General features: G+C 37.6%; 1 protein-coding gene across 1 annotated transcript in view; it reads right to left on the bottom strand.

Annotated features, from left to right (window-relative positions):
- The window catches only part of CSMD1 (CUB and Sushi multiple domains 1), a 1,120,396-nt gene that overhangs the window by 766,905 nt on the left and 337,399 nt on the right, over window positions 1-16,092 (bottom strand). The window contains exon 3 of the mRNA XM_069011476.1: window positions 7,992-8,104. Coding sequence (XP_068867577.1) covers window positions 7,992-8,104 — 113 coding nt within the window. The remainder of the gene's footprint in view (window positions 1-7,991; window positions 8,105-16,092) is intronic.

Here is a 16,092-nt window from a genome sequence, read left to right as displayed (position 1 = left end):
TATCAAACTATTGCAGCTGCAAGAGAATATATTGTAACTTCAAAAATTAAAGTCCAGATATAACTAGAGTATTTTGAACAGGACAGGCAAAGTTAGTCTCTTTCTATTCAGTAGGAGAGGGGTTTGCTTATTTTGGAGTTTTTTTGTTTGTTTAGGGTTTCTTTTTAAGCTACCTACAACACTGATCTACAGGATTTTTAGATCATGCTGCACATTTGTACTGGCTCCAGCTAAGAGAGAATTAAATTTCTTCATGGTAGCTAGTGCGGGGTTTTGGATTTGTGATGAAAACAGTATTGATAATGCAGGGATATTTCACAAAATTGCTGAGCAGAGCTTACACAGTGTCAAGGCCTCTTCTGTCTTGTCACCGACTGGGCTGGAAGTGCACAAGATGTTGGGAGGGAACACAGCTGGGACAGCTGACCCCATCTGACCAAAGGCATCATGCTCAGCAATCAAGTGGGCAGGGGTGGAGTCTGGCTAGGGCTGCCATTGCCCAGGGATGTTCGGAGTGATGGCATTTGTCCTCCCCAGTAACCACAGACGTGATAGAGCTCTGCTTTTGTGGAGATGTCTGAACACCTGCCTGCTGATAGGAAGCAGTGAATGAAATCTTTACTTTGCTTGCACACGCAGCTTTTGCTTTAACTATTAAACTGTTTTTACCTCAACCCACCAATTTTCTCACTTTTACCCTTCCAATTCTCTCCCCCATTCACTGTGGGGCTGGTGAGCAAGTGGCTGTGTGGTGCTCAGCTGCCCACTAGGATTAAATCACAACAATAATCTTAATGCTCATTCATATAAGGCAATGACTGCACTTAGATCATTGTGATATTTCAAAAAATCTTTTAGTGTTTTTCACAAGTTAATAATAGTCATACGAACACATATCAACGACAACAGACAAGAAAGAACATGAAACTATATTGATATCAGCACAGCTGGGATGATGATCTCTCAGGATGTAGCAGGGACATGAAACCACTGTAGCAAGTTATTTAGGCTACACAGAAACAATCCTGTTACAGCACTGACTTTCCACTTCTGTTTTTCATGCTAGAATGTGCTGTTCTGGGTTAGGACTGGCACCTCATAGTAGCAGAGGACCAACTCCTTAATCTTTCCCTCTAGCAAGCCCACTTCAACCAAAATATTTTTCTTTTGGGTTTGTGATCTCAAATAGTAGCAGAAGTAAGAATTTTGTGGAGGGAGGTTACAAGTCCACTAAACAGTTACAAGGTATGAACCACCAACAGTGTGTTTGTTACTGATTCATGCACCAAGGACAAAGATCACTGTTGCTCTTACATCGATCAGTAAGTCACCAGAAGGCACAAAATAATCCCTTCCAGAATCAGAGGCAGCCAAAAAGACAGTTCCAAGAACTTATCTTAAAACATGTAATTCCTTTTGTAAGGGCTACTAGCCACATGAAGGATGTCTTTCCCTCATTAAGGATTGAGCTGGAAAGATTGAGTCTGGGTGAAATATGGAAAGTAGAACACAACTGGCATAGCTTATAAATTGACTAACATAATTGTCATAGCATAACATAAAAGTTATTCTTCTTTTAGATACAAAATTCAGGGGTTAATAATGAGACCTACAATATTTAATTTAATTTTTTGGCCAATTCAAGTAGGGTGTATTCCATTACAATTTTCAGTACAGTGCCTTTTTTTTTCTAGGAAAGAATTTCCTAGAACTTCAAATTGGGAAATTTCTGCCTTTGGACATTTTAAGGAAATAGCATTCCATCCTGGTCCTTTGAATATTGCTGAAATGCAACATTAAGTGAAAGGAATTTCATTTCTTTAACTGATGAAGATTCATTCATACACTTCAAAACACAAGCAGACTATTTTACCTATCTCTCCTCACAAACACAGCATTTCATTTTTCAGAAGTTTTCTGAACACATGTAGGATTAAAAATAATTTTCTTAGCTGATATTGTTAAAACTCTTTTGATATCTAAATCATTGATATTCTAGATTAGGCAGCAGAGGTCTTATAGGACAGGCTCACAGCCCTGCTAGACCTCTTCTGCCCTGAGATTTTCCTGCTACTAACTATGGCATGGTGTGATACCTGAAATATCAGGAGTTTTTTTAACTGCATTATGATTTCTTTCCTGTATGTCATCATTAACAGCCATTAATATGATACCATTCCAAAAACATGTTATTTTAATGAAAATTGGCTAAAGAAAGAAAAAAAGACCCTTTTCCTTTTCAAGGACTGTAATTGACAAAGGAAGTTTTTACCCAAATTCATTTTCAGAAAACAATTACTGCCACTCCAAAGAGGTACAACTACAAATTCAAGCCTCAAAAAAAAAAAGTCCTATTTCAGTCTCTGCTTTCACTATTTAAAGTTTTTGGTTTACTTCACCATGTGCATACACAAACACATATTGATAAAAGGTTCAACAAAAATCTCAGATTGAAGAGACTACCAAAATACGATTTAACTAAAAATAGAAAAAGAAATATATCAGCCTATTAAAAGGTTTTACAGCAAATTACACTAACAGACACAGCTGTCAATACTGCATGTACAACAATAGCAGCTTTTACTACAGCATTAAGATTAGTTAGGTTTTCTTACTAAAGAAAAGCTAAGAGAAAGACAGTTTGTGCCTTTAACATTTAAAAAGGTTAAATTCATAGAATTTACACTGCTTCTTTCTCCAAAAACCACAGCAGAAGAGAAAATACTTACAGGTTTGGGAGTGACAAACCGAATCCTTCCCAAAACCCATGCAAGAGAATATAGAACAAACTGCATAACTCTTGATTTCATCGTTAGATATTCATTATAATCTTTTGGAGCTTTTCTGAGCTGGATTTACTAATCCACTTATGTTCACAAGTCATTCAGTTTCACATCACTGGAACAATCAAAATTGTTCCAATTATTGAATCTGCTAATGGAAGGGCTCCCTGCCCATGGTGGTGATGGGGTTTTGAGCTAGATGATTTTTACAGTTTCTTCCAATCTCCTATGATTCTATGAAAATTAAATATTGTCTAATAGATAAAAGAGCACCCATGACTAAACCACAGAGATTAACTGGCGATGGTTGAAGATTCAGGAGACTCATCTCACACTGAATAGTAGGGGATCATTATGCATACAAGTTGCTTAAAGTTGGTATTTTCTTGCCAATTTAGCTTCTACTTGAAATATTTGCCTCAGATTATTCATTGGATTATTCATCCATTCCCAGAGAGTAACTAGTCTCATCATTGTACCACGGTTTGTTGGGAGAACTACATAGCCATTAACTAGAGTCATGGACAAAAAGTAGGAAGTAGTTCAAGCACTGACTAAATGACAAGAAATTTTTACTCTTTAAACCGAGTGCAGAAAAGGTTCTTTGGTACTTCACGGAGGGAAACAACCAACACCCAACAAACATTAGATTGAGTCTAGAGGTCCATTATCTTCACTGGGGTACATGTTGACTAGAAAAATCACAGTGTCGAGAAAATTACCTTGGCAAACTGACAGAATCATACCAAGTTGGTTGGGGAAATTTTTCAAGTCTTTTGTTTATATAGACAAAAGTACTGAACCATAAAAAAAACCAACCAAACACAAAAACAACAAAACCCAAACCAAACAAAAAAGAAATCAAAAACAAGACAAAAACAACCAAAACAAAGCAATCCCCCACCATGTAACAGATACTCAGGAAGAACAAGAGCAGCAAGAGGTGAAAAAAAAAAAAGAAAATTTCTTCAAAGACTATATACCATGCAAGTGCATCACTACTTTCTGCTGTTGATGTTAAAAAGGATTTAAAAAGAAGCTTTGGGAAGATGAATAAGGGGGGATGAGGTAACTGACAGTATAAATGTTAATGCTGGGTGTGAGCAGAAAGCTTTAAGAAATCAAAGAACAAAAGAAAAAAGGAAATATGGCCTGAGGGCAAGTAGAATAGAGGGAGATTCAAGAGCTCTTTTTCTGGCGAGGAACAGCTGCTGCTGTAGAACAGAGGTCAAGGAAAGGTACAAACACCAAGTCCAGTACATCTGGCTTGTTGTTTAAACACTGTCCACCGATTCTACACTACAAAGAAACGACAAAAACAACCACATACACCCATACACAAAAAAACCCAAAACAAAAACAAACAAAAATAAAACCAAAGAAAACCACAAAAAACCCCCAACTGAAAAACATTAAAATGAAGGATTGTTAACCTTAGAGGGCATCTAAATGTTTAGCAGTGGACACTAGTGTATCCAAATGTAAGTTAAACCCCATGATGTTTCATTTTATGCTGATGACTAGAAATACACTATGACATTAGTTTTGGACTTTCACTAGCTCTTTTCCACTTGACAGCTGGATTCCCTGAATGGCAGGCCATGGTACTTTGATAGAAGAAAGACCATGCATTACTCAAATTATACATATGCATAGCAGTTCAGATACTGCTGTCATAGTTTTCTGTATGAGAGGAATACTTCTGACTTTTCAAAGGAAATTGCTACAATGATTTAGCAATGCTGATTTTTTTAATTCTGTATGTAGCCCTCAAAGCACCTTTTTAAAAAATGGCTTGTTAACTTCATTCTAGAAATGTAGGAATCAAACTGATTTTAACAGGGTATTAAGCAAAATTGCACAAGTACTTTGTTTTCTCCTTCTGCAGTCCCTGCAAAGCCAAAACATATTCTCTATGATGTAAACCTCTGCAATTATAAAAAACAACCACACATTACAGAAAGAGGAGTTATCCCTCAATTCTTCAATTCCATTGCTAAAACCTTATGTTCATATATGAAACAAGGATTGTAATGGTCAATAAATCATTTAGCGTATTAAGCTGACAGATGCTATAAACTGAACTTACTACTTCTGAAGTTCATAGTTATTTTCACTGATATAATCATGTTTGAAACTTACAAAGATAATTTTCAGAAAATAAGAATAGTTCAAGTTTTCATCAGTACCAGAATTTAGAGTGCTGATATGATCACTGAGAAAAATTAAAGTATTATTAGTTAAAAATATTAGAGAATCTCAGAAACTCACATATAAATCTGGTGAAGTAATGATACAGTAAATAAACCTACATTTCAGCCTAAGAACTCAGTAACTGCCAAACTATATCAGTGTCTTGTTAAAACTCTCTAGTCTACTGCCACAAAGATCTGATTTAGTTAATGTTAATATTCACATGGTATATGGGTGACAGCAGGCTAAGTCACATAAGTAGTACCAATCTTCAAGGGCTTACAGTGCCATAATGTGGTTAAACTAGCTTAATTCTTAACTTATTTCTCTATTTTAAAAACACAAAGGATCCAGTTATGTCATTGTTGCATAGTAACTGAGGTCATAAATGAAGAATATACCAAGTAAAAGGCACAGGTCAGAATCTTAGTCAAGGAGAAGGGATGTAATGTCCTCTCTCTGCTAGGGATACCAAGTGTGGGTGTAACTTCAGAGGCCGTTCAATCACCACTGAAGTGGCTCACTTGCCTTCTTTCCTGGTTTAGTGCCCTACTGAGTTTTTCAAACTCTGCATTCCTAACCCATAATACCCCAAACTCTCAGCTGGCAGCAGCACTGAGTAGCACTTCAATGCTCCCCTTGCTTCCAAGTGAATGGTAATTCACTTACTCAAGAGAAGAATGAAAGAGCTGGCCAAAACCAGGGACAGGCATATAGTTTAGGAAGGCAAGTAGTCAGGGATGGGTAGCTGGCAGAGTGATTATAAAGACTTCTACTGACTGATAATATCTGGTATGTATTCCCCTGTCCTAGAGGAACTGAACCTCTGTCTTAAAATCACATATGACACAGGAGCCAGAAGCAGTCACTATTAAAAACAGGTAGTTTAGGGAAGTTCTTAAATTATGGGCAAGTCAGATGGCCATTGCAGCAGAAATCATTCCAAGCCTTCACAAAAAAACACCTAACCCCTCACTGCTACAACTCCTTCCAGAGCCATCAGTACCCACTGCCTATCTGTACACTGAAATGCTGTCACTTGAGTGACATTTACCACTTTTTCTGGAGTTAGATGTCATATTTTGAAGTCAATTTAAAGTTCATTGACAACACCAGGTTTACAGCCCTAAATCTGAAAGGGGGCAGTGTTGTTTAAACAGAAAGTGGTGTTCTCTGTTGCTGTTAATTACAACTCTTCCTGCTGGGGTTTTTACAAGAAAGTAGGCCAGCAGGAAGTGTCATTATATTACAGCCTGTGGCTCCATGCATGTGTTTCTAAGTTGACAGTCAAGAGATGTCCTTTAGCCTTTTTCACTGTCCTTTTCAATATGAAAAACAAGCTGCTCAGATTACATAAAAGGATGAATTATGCTACTCCATGCGTCTCATAGAAGAGAACAATACAGGTACATGGAATGCAGCTTCCTATTGAGGCAACAAAAACAGTTCCTGGTGTGTTCATGATTTCTGATGTTCTTTCTCAATTTACCTAGTAAAGCTTATAAAGACTATTGCAATGAAACTTTCTTAGTCTTTTCTCACGGCCCTCATATCAGTTAAAAAAATAAAAGACTGATTAGCTGACTTACCAGGTGATAAGGCTTTGGGGGACAAAGGAAGGGAGGAGTAGCTACTAAGGAAAGACATACTGTGAGCTGCCCACCCAAACAGAAAAAGCTCAAAACAAAAAAATTTGAGCTACTCATGACACCTCCTATGCTGCTGTCTTTCACACCTATGTAATCCCCTCAATATGCATATTGAATTCAATAAGATGCTTTAAAAAACACTATCATTTCAAAACATTAATGAGATATGAAAGAAAGATACGTATCAATATGGAGTAGACTTCAGCACTGTCAAGAAAGGGAGGTAAAGTTTCAAGAGTTCTAGGAGAAACATGATCAAAACTCACGAAGCATCTGAAGGTACCTGCGGTTTCTAAGGTACTGTGACTTTCTCTAAAGTGGTGACCAATGTAATGGATTTACACACTTGCAAATTCTATTCCTAGTAAAGAACTACCATCAAACCATACTACTTTCTAGATTCAGTTCCATATCAGCTGCATCAATAGAAACATTTCAGGCACTTAACTGATTGTAGGCAAAATTTTCAGAATAAACACTATCGACCAAGGATTAGATCTATGAAAACATTGAAAAAAATCACTTGGAGTTTGAGAAGTAATCAGAAAATTACTACAACTACAACTTTAAGTATTAGAAACCCTGCATTTCCATTAATTTAAAAAAAAGCAGTAAAAAAATTCAAACACACCCAATACCCCAAATCAACCAAAGCAACACCACACACTCAGTTTGAAAACAATCCTGAATTACACTCAAAACAACCTCATTGTCCAATAAGCGACTTAATATCACTGCATCTGTTAACTTTCCCCAACAATGGCTGCAGTTCTCGTAAAACCATTTCCTTAATACTTTGAGCTATACAAAAGGTATTGTTCCCGTCTTATGAACATAATTCTTGGTAGACAAAAGAAATGCTTGACCTTATTTCTAACAAGAACTGCAGGCTAACACCTTCCACAGAGTAAGCTTCAACTGTTTTTTGTTTTTAATTTTATTTATACATATATTTCTGTTGTCATCTTTTTAATTTTCCACAAGGAGAAGATTAGTTATTCATTTTCAAGACCAGTTTTTATCATTACACTCCTTAAGTTAGACATTGCCTAAAGATGCCTCCAAAAAAATAATTTAGGAAATAATAAGAAAACCATTTAAATGAATCCATCTCTGAATTCAGCTCTGGAGGCCTGACAAATTTTGTTGAAAACTCTGGCAGCAATTGCAGTATCAGTTTAAATTAAATTTAAAATTCAAAACTGTGGTCATGATAAAATAACATTTTAAGTATGTTACAAAATAAACCCCACAGTTAATGCAATAGCAGCCGATTACTCAAATCCCAAACAGAATTGAAACATCACATTTCAACATGAAAAACATGTATCGAGTATAGTGAACACAACGTAAGAAGAGTTCTTACCTTCATAGATAGCTTTGAAGCCTTGGGCACTGACAGCAAAATCTGTGGTGAAACAGAGGGTGAGGATAGATCCCGTGCTCACAATAGATGATGGAAGCTGAAATCCAGATAACCTGTGCAATAAAAAGGCAACAAGTTACTAAAACTTTTTATTATAAAGGCCATCAGTAGATGTGATGAGCATTATGATAAACATGATGTTTTTACTTCCAAACTGCAAATACATTATGGGCTTTACCCTGATGCATCTCCAAACATTCACTGCAAAATTTCAAATATATCCTTGAGCTTTAAAACTCTCCTATGTTAACAGATCTATGCACTCTCCAGAAAGAAGTGAAAGAAAGACCTGTTTGTATCTACTAAAGACTTTTTTTTTTTTTTTTTTGTTAGGACTCATTTTAAGATGAAGACAGGTAAATTTAGGACACCCAGAAGTAGATATTCAGGCCTTGACTCACTCAGAGATACTTCATACAATTTTACATAGCTTAGACTATCCTGTCCATCCTCCAGGTACTGCTTCAGAAAAAACATGGATGTCATATGTTCAGTGTGATAAACATTAACTGACTGGAAAACAAACAAAACCACCACACTTCTATTTAAGAACTTCATAAAAAATTAACTAACATTTCCCCTCTTGTTAGTTGTCTTGCCTTTACATACAAAATAGAATTTTGGATAAGGTATAATTACATATGGATTATAAGACAATTTCCCAAAATCTGGATTTTTTTGAGGGTAAAATAGATTGAGGAAAAATGTTTAGATCCTTTACTGAAACATCACTAAATACAATTTTTTAGACCTGGCTGATACTAGTGAGATTTTTTTTAATGATTATTTTCTCATAAGTAAGATGAAAGACACCATTACTGTCCCACAAAAACAAAACTATACTGGTAGCTTAGTTAATCACTAGTTAATTTCTGTATTGTACAGTAGGAGTATGTGATTGAGTGTGTCTAGGATAACCCTGCTAGAAAACCAGTTTATTCAAATTTCACCCTGAAAGAGCTTCTTAGAAATTGAAATAGATAATTAAAAAACCTCAAATAAATAAACACAAATAGCCAACCAAAAAAGCCTCTTTTTTTAGATCTAGGTGGTTAAGACAATCCATGTCCTTAAAAAAGAAACAAAAAACCACCTTGCCCATGAAATTTATGGTACTATTAAGTTATAGTTCATTACTTGGCATCCAGAACTACAGAAGAGAAATAACTGTAAACAACATACTAGTAGAGCAATGTCACTGAACTAGATGTTCTTTGAAAAATTAGGTTTATTAAAGACAACTTTCATATATTAAAAAAACATAAGAGGAACTCCATGCTTCAATTACACCAGTCAGGCCGTTCCCCATCTCTTTCCAATTTTGAGCTTTGGAAAAGAAATAGAAGAGTCAGAGATCAAAGTAATAAGAGCTTTAAATACAGATGAAGGCATACAGTTAAGGCAACAAAATCAGCAAAATCTTTCTGCAATTTCTTCCTTTCATTTTAAACAACATTGTCTCCCATGTGGTAATTAGCTGTTTGCTCTAATCTTTTTACCTTCTGTGTGCTTGTCAACTTAATAATCCTTTTCCACCTCATTTACTCCAATTCCAGAAATAACCAGGCTGATTTTCCCCTCAGTCTTCAAACTCCAGAACTACCATAAGGCTTGCCACATCTTATGTTCATGCTTTTGTATGTTCTCTCACCTTCACTAGACGATGCAGTTTTCAGGGAAATGTGCCTCTTGTTCTATTTAATAAATTAGAGAGGTTATCTCTTTTGCCCTACATCTGGAGTGTACTCTCTGACAGCTCATTATTAATTTAGGGTGTGTATTTTCTGATCTTACTTATATGTCTCTCTCTTCTTTGAGAAGTGATTCAAAGAGTTCTTGTTTTAAGGGAGGTTTTTTTGGATAGAACTACAGTATTTCCTGGATCTAACATTTCTTGCTAAACTACAGGAAATTAGCATGCATTGTAGGGGAAGAAAGGAAAATCATCTTGAGTGAGAAGCAGCTAGCCTCAACACTTCACACCACATGGGAGAACTAAAAAAAGACCCCACAATAAAAACAGAAAAAAAAGTTATATTAGTGCAGAACTACAAAGCTTTTGCTACCTCATTCCTGTTTTCTCCACTTGGTCTGGATTTGGTTCATATATGAACTTACCTGAGCCGTGAGTGGACATCCTGAGTTCTTGGTATGATTTCTATACCGACCTGCTTTGATTCTATTATAATAAGTGTTACTCCTACAATATGGATTCTTAGGTGCCAAATAAATTTTTTTCTATAGCATCCTTGAAATACTGGAAGACCGTTCTTTAGGCTGACATTGCAATTTGCATTAAAGGAAGACATTCTTTTATACCCTAAGTCAGTGCACTTAAAGGTTTTGAAGACTTACAGGTGTGAGACACTAGAATGTTACTGGGTAATGACTTAAAACATTCTTGCCATTTGCGGAGGCAGCAGGGTGCTTTGCCAGGCTAGGTTTGCACACCCACCCACCCACCCATCCAAGGGGGACAAGGAGAGATTTATGTGTGCTGGGTTTCAAGCCAGGTAAGGGAGAAGGCAGGTAAGAAGCAGACCCTGCTGAGGCAGGACAGTGCTCTTTACTATGAATGTCCTCCTGTTTCACAAGTGGCTCAGTTGTAAAACTGCCCCCCACCTGCCTTACCTGAGGAAGGTGTTGGACATTTACATTCACAGGGGACATTCATACGTAGGCCTGAAGGTATTCACCCTTTCTGATGGGGCATACGAGGCTCAACCATGCTGACATGAGAGGCAATGTCTTGGAAGGCGTCATAAACCAATGACTCCAGAAGCACGCCCGGATTCATTTCTGGGAGCTTCCACCTGAGCACTGCGCAAGATGCAGTGTAAAATGCAACAGTGTAAAATGCCCATCCCCAGGGGTGGCACCTGGGCCTTGTATCTAAAGCTGAAGTTAAATTAACCCACTGAGATCCTGCTTCATGGTCTTCCCCCACCTGCAACAGACCAAGATGGCCACCGAGACTATGACCAAGAGACGTACAATCAAGTCTCATTGCTGGATCCATGGGCAGCGGTATCTTTCTACTCTTATCCTCTCCTCTCTTTCTTTTCTGTATACATTTTCTCAAGTGTTCATTTTATGCTTTTACATTGCTATATTACTAAAGATAAAAATAATGAAAAGGGCTACACACCCATTTCCATTGCAATTGTTCTAAAATTAACCCTACATATATAGACACCAATCAGTCAGTTTTGCTTAACTCCAACTCCCCCCAAGGTTTCCATTAATAAGAAACTGTGTTACACTCATCTTCAGGGGTGGGTTGTTACTATAGGAGAAGGCAAATATGTGGAGAAACTTCAAGTACATCGACTTGAAATGTATTTTATCAAGGTCTTTATACTACACTAATCCAAAAAAAGTTAACAGAAAAGTCTTTAACAGAAAAATACATCAGGCTCCCTAGGTGCCTCTATGGTAGCCTTTTTGCCTGAAATATTTCTGAAAGTATCTTTTCATAGTATTCTAATAAATTCAGCAAGACCAAATGCCACTAAATTGAGTGCAAACAAAACCTAGGCAGCAGATGAAAATCTAGTGTGTTATTCTTCAGACATTTCCAGAATTCCACTCTTAACCCACTAAGCCATTTTCCACACACCACACACCCCTGCACTAACATTTTGCTAGGTGGTTCTAGGTCATGAATCATAATGTATCTTGCACATTCACTTCATCATACAGAAAAATCACACACCTTCACACACTGTTTTATCATGGAAACGTAGTTTGTCAATTAACATGTAGGCTTTTACAGCAACCAGAAAGGGAACTGTTTAGACAAGTGTGTGTGCTAAGGAAGCAGAATCATTTCAAGTTCCTGTGCTAATAAAGTTGTCATTTGATAAACTTGCATTACTTCATACTGAGCATATGGCAATACTTTAAGCTTAAATTATTGCTACCTCCTTAACTTTCAGCAGCATTAATCAGCACAAAATGCACACACTAAAATACTCTGAAACCACAGATGGTATATATTTGGCTTGTCTGTACAAAAGAAACAGAACTTATAATAGAAAACACAGCGGTGCACCACTACTGAGTTCAGACTCTGTTTGGGGAAGAAGGAGGCGGGGGAACCAAAAGCAAACGGTGGGGGGAAACAACTACATATTTCATTCTCCATTGCAATTTCACAGATCAGCCATTTCTAGTGATAATATCTATAAATATAAGGGCTTTTTTCCAGTAGCATAGCAATAGGTCCAGCTGGCTCCACTGAGAACTCCTCTGCTCTCTACTTGTGAAGGCACATTCTTGGACTTCCTGGCACTAAACCGCGTGACAAGGCTTTTGGGGGGTTGGAAAGATGGTTAGGCATCTGTAGAAAATGATGTATGAGAAGACAGAATAGATTTCTTAAGTCCTTAAAACATGACAGGTTATTTTAAAGGCTCAAGCTTACTGATGTCTTCAGTTACCTGTTGGAGTGATATAGAAAAAGACAGGTCTTTTTCAAAAGTGCTGGGAAGATGGCAAGCAATGGGTAAGGTGCAACATGAAAAACACGGCTTTGTATTAGAGAAAACACAAATTCATATTAGAAAAACACACCACCACAATAGTGGTGATATATTTAAACTGGTGCCCAGAGAAGACCTGGTATCTCCATCCCTGGTGATGCTGGATACTCAGTAATGCCCTGAACAGCATGATTGACTTAACCCAATGTCAGCAGGTGGCAAAAACAAATAACCACAGTCCCTCCTAACCCAAATTATTCAATGACTCCATGGCCAATATGAAGGCACAGTCCCTATCACAAGCAGCTGCCATAAGAAAAAACAAGAACACTCAGCAGTTTCCAAGTACAGAAGTACAATTGTATCAGTCTAAAAATTTTTAGGTTCTTTGCATAAATTTACTAGGGATTGTACCTTTGCTGAGTGTAGGCATAGTTATGAATTTTTACCAAGTCCCAGCTGTTCACACAGAAATGGGTAAGCTTTCAAGCATGGTTAAAGATGAACTTATCTTTGCAGGTGTTTTTTAAAGACAACCTTGACACAAAAAGGCTTTGTTCCTCTCCCCTCCCACGAGGACAGCTACATTCTTGTTCCCAGAGTCACTAGATTTTCAACAAACATTTTGCACCACATTCAGAGTCAAAATGGTCAAATGAAGCAAATGAAGCTTTCCAAAGTGGGTCTATCAGAAACAGCTTTCCAGCAAAAAGCATCATATGATCAGACTGCTTTAACAAGAGTATGTGCTGGTTTCACAATCACCAAAAACCAATGAGCAGTTGCAAAGGTAAAATAGAAACATTTTCACCATTATATTAGCTTGTTTATTTATTCCTACAGCTGCTTGTACTCCACTGATGTATTCAGGTTACCACATGGGACAACATTTTTTCAAGATTTAATGAATTTTCTTCAGAAATTTAAGAGCCAAAAAAAATCTGTAGAAAAAAGGAGGACCCTGTATCAATGAGGACTGTTTATTTTTTTCAAATCTATGAAGTAGATTAATTATTAGTAATAATGAATTATTGCTAGTAGTAGAATCAGATCTGTTAAAAATTTTTGGAATTGTGTCTGATATATACACTAGCACTCTCAGAAGAGGTAACTAGAGTTTACTTGACTAACAGAAAACATTCTTGCCTGAAATTAGCTATCAGATGCCTCTTGCAAAAGCTGTTAGCCAAACAGATCAATGTTATTAAAAATGAAGTAAATTAAGTTTCAATGAATTGTCCTACAAGCTAGTCTGGGCAAGACAGGAGTAAATTACAAAATCAGATTTATTTTTTTCCCCACTCACTCAAAATCCATACAAGGAAAACTCCTAACATTTCTGCCATTTTACCCTAAAGTGATAGAGGTCATTAACTGCCGTATGAAACACCAAAGAGCCATCTGCTATCAGGGTCCTATTTTCTCAGCTTTTACATACAGTTCTTAAAATTGTCATTTAATATACAGAAAATCCATAAGTTCATTCTGTATTAAATTCACGTTACCACATGAAAACACACAGTTATTTGCAAGTACTACATAAAAGATTGTGCTGATCAGTTTCACATCAGAAAACAAGGCAAGCCAAGAGGACTAAAACTTTAAGCCATCTATTGTAGTTCTCCATAAAAAACTCACTACATCACAGAAACCAAATATTAAGTACAAAACAAGAAAAATGTTCAAGAGGTAGTAGCTCATATTTGGCTGAACTGGAAACTATCCTAGAACCATAATATCAATGAAAATTAAGCAAACTCCTTCCATATTTCAGGCATCTGATATCACCAATACTGAATAATTTCTATAGGCTATTAGGTATGTGAAGAAAAAGCAATTCAAGGCCGACCGTATGAATTCCTGGAATTTATTTCTGATTTTATTAATTTATATAATATTGCCTTTGTGATGGGTTGGCCTTGGACATCTACCAGACCACCACCCAGTCTCACTAACCTTTATCAACAGGATGGGAGGAGAAAATACGACAGAAATGTTCCCAGGTCAGGATACAGACAAGGAGATCAATTACTAATTAGTGTCATGAGGTCATGAGCCAAATAGATTTGACTTGGGGAAAATTAGTTTATTTTATTACCAATTTAAATATGTTTGGACTCCGAGAAAAAAAGATAGATTAACCAAAACCCTTTTTCCCCAGGCTCAACTTCATTCCTTCCTTCCCAACTCCTTCACCTCTTCACTTAGGCAATGCTGGGAACAGGGGGCTAGAGCTCATCCACAGCTGCTCACACTTTTACCTTGATCCAGTGTGGGCTTTCCACAAGCTGTGGTTTCTCCAGGGAACATCCTCCTCCTGCTCCACTCTGGCCTCTTCCATGGGCCGCAGCGGAATCTCTGCTCCAGTGCCTGCAGCACCTCCTCCCCCTCCTTCTCTTACCTTGGAGGTCTCACAGCTGTTTCTCTCATTCGTTTTTCCCCTCTTTTTCCCTGTGGTGTTTTCTCTCCTTTCTTACATGTGTTTCCCAAAGATGCTCCTGCCCCAACTGTGGGTTCAGCCATGCCCTGCAGTGGGTGGTTGGATCTGGCCGGAACCAGCTGTGTCCAGCTGGAACTGGCTGTGTCTGGCTGGAACCGGCTCAGTCCGGCTGGGGCAGTTCCAGCCTCCCCTCACAGAGCCCCCACAGCCCCTGCTGCTGCCGGGGCCTGGGCATCCACACCCTGTACAGCCCTGACGATACAAACAGAGAACACGTCAATGCACCTCAATTCATTAATTAAAAAGTCAAATAATTAATATGTTATCTTACTAATTAGTAGTTAGAATCAGTTGAAACTATAGGACTATCTGGAGAGAAGCTACAGCAGTTATTTACAAGAAGGTGGTAACTCCAACTATTCCACAGAAAACAGCAGCCGTGCTATGACAGCACATTTACAGGACACATTTTCATGAAAGGAATGAGAAGGAGGTGTCTTCATAAACAAACTGTGGGCCTAATGGTAGATAAAGCCAGATAAGAATAGAAGGGGTACACATTAGAAAAGAGGTTTGTATTAAGTGATTCGGGAAGTCTGTACCTCTCAAGCACCTCAGCTAATGGGGAAAGAGAGAGGGAAATGCAGCTGGGAAATTTGGATAAAAAGGAGGCTGCATCCTCTAACAATTTAAGAGACCCCATGGGAAATGCCCATGATCTCTCCCTGTATTTGAATAAAGTTACAGGACTCCTCTGTCTCCTTTTTGGACATAATCCGCTGGTGTTTGTGGATTAACTTTCCTGACATCCATAACGTGACCTTTTACAAAGCCACTTGCTGTCAGCAACAAGAAGAGTTACCCACAGGGTAAGGCACCAAATGGTACTTAAAGCCAAATGATCAGCACATCCATTCCAAAAAAACCAGGCTTTTACCGGCCACATGTGGAATCACAGAAGCTATATCTTAATAATTTATATCCATTCTGTTGCCTAAAGGAAGCGAAGATTTAAAACCTGAGACAGCATCTCATACATAAAGGTAGCAGAAGAAGCTACTATAAGATTAATACAAGATCCATAATTTATAATTGATTTTCTATCACAGAAGATAAA

Source organism: Aphelocoma coerulescens, chromosome 3, assembly GCF_041296385.1.
Source record: "Aphelocoma coerulescens isolate FSJ_1873_10779 chromosome 3, UR_Acoe_1.0, whole genome shotgun sequence".
In the NCBI taxonomy this organism is placed as follows: Eukaryota; Metazoa; Chordata; class Aves; order Passeriformes; family Corvidae; genus Aphelocoma; species Aphelocoma coerulescens.
The sequence above is the reverse complement of the archived record's forward strand: the minus strand, read 5'-3'. Positions and strand labels throughout refer to the sequence as shown.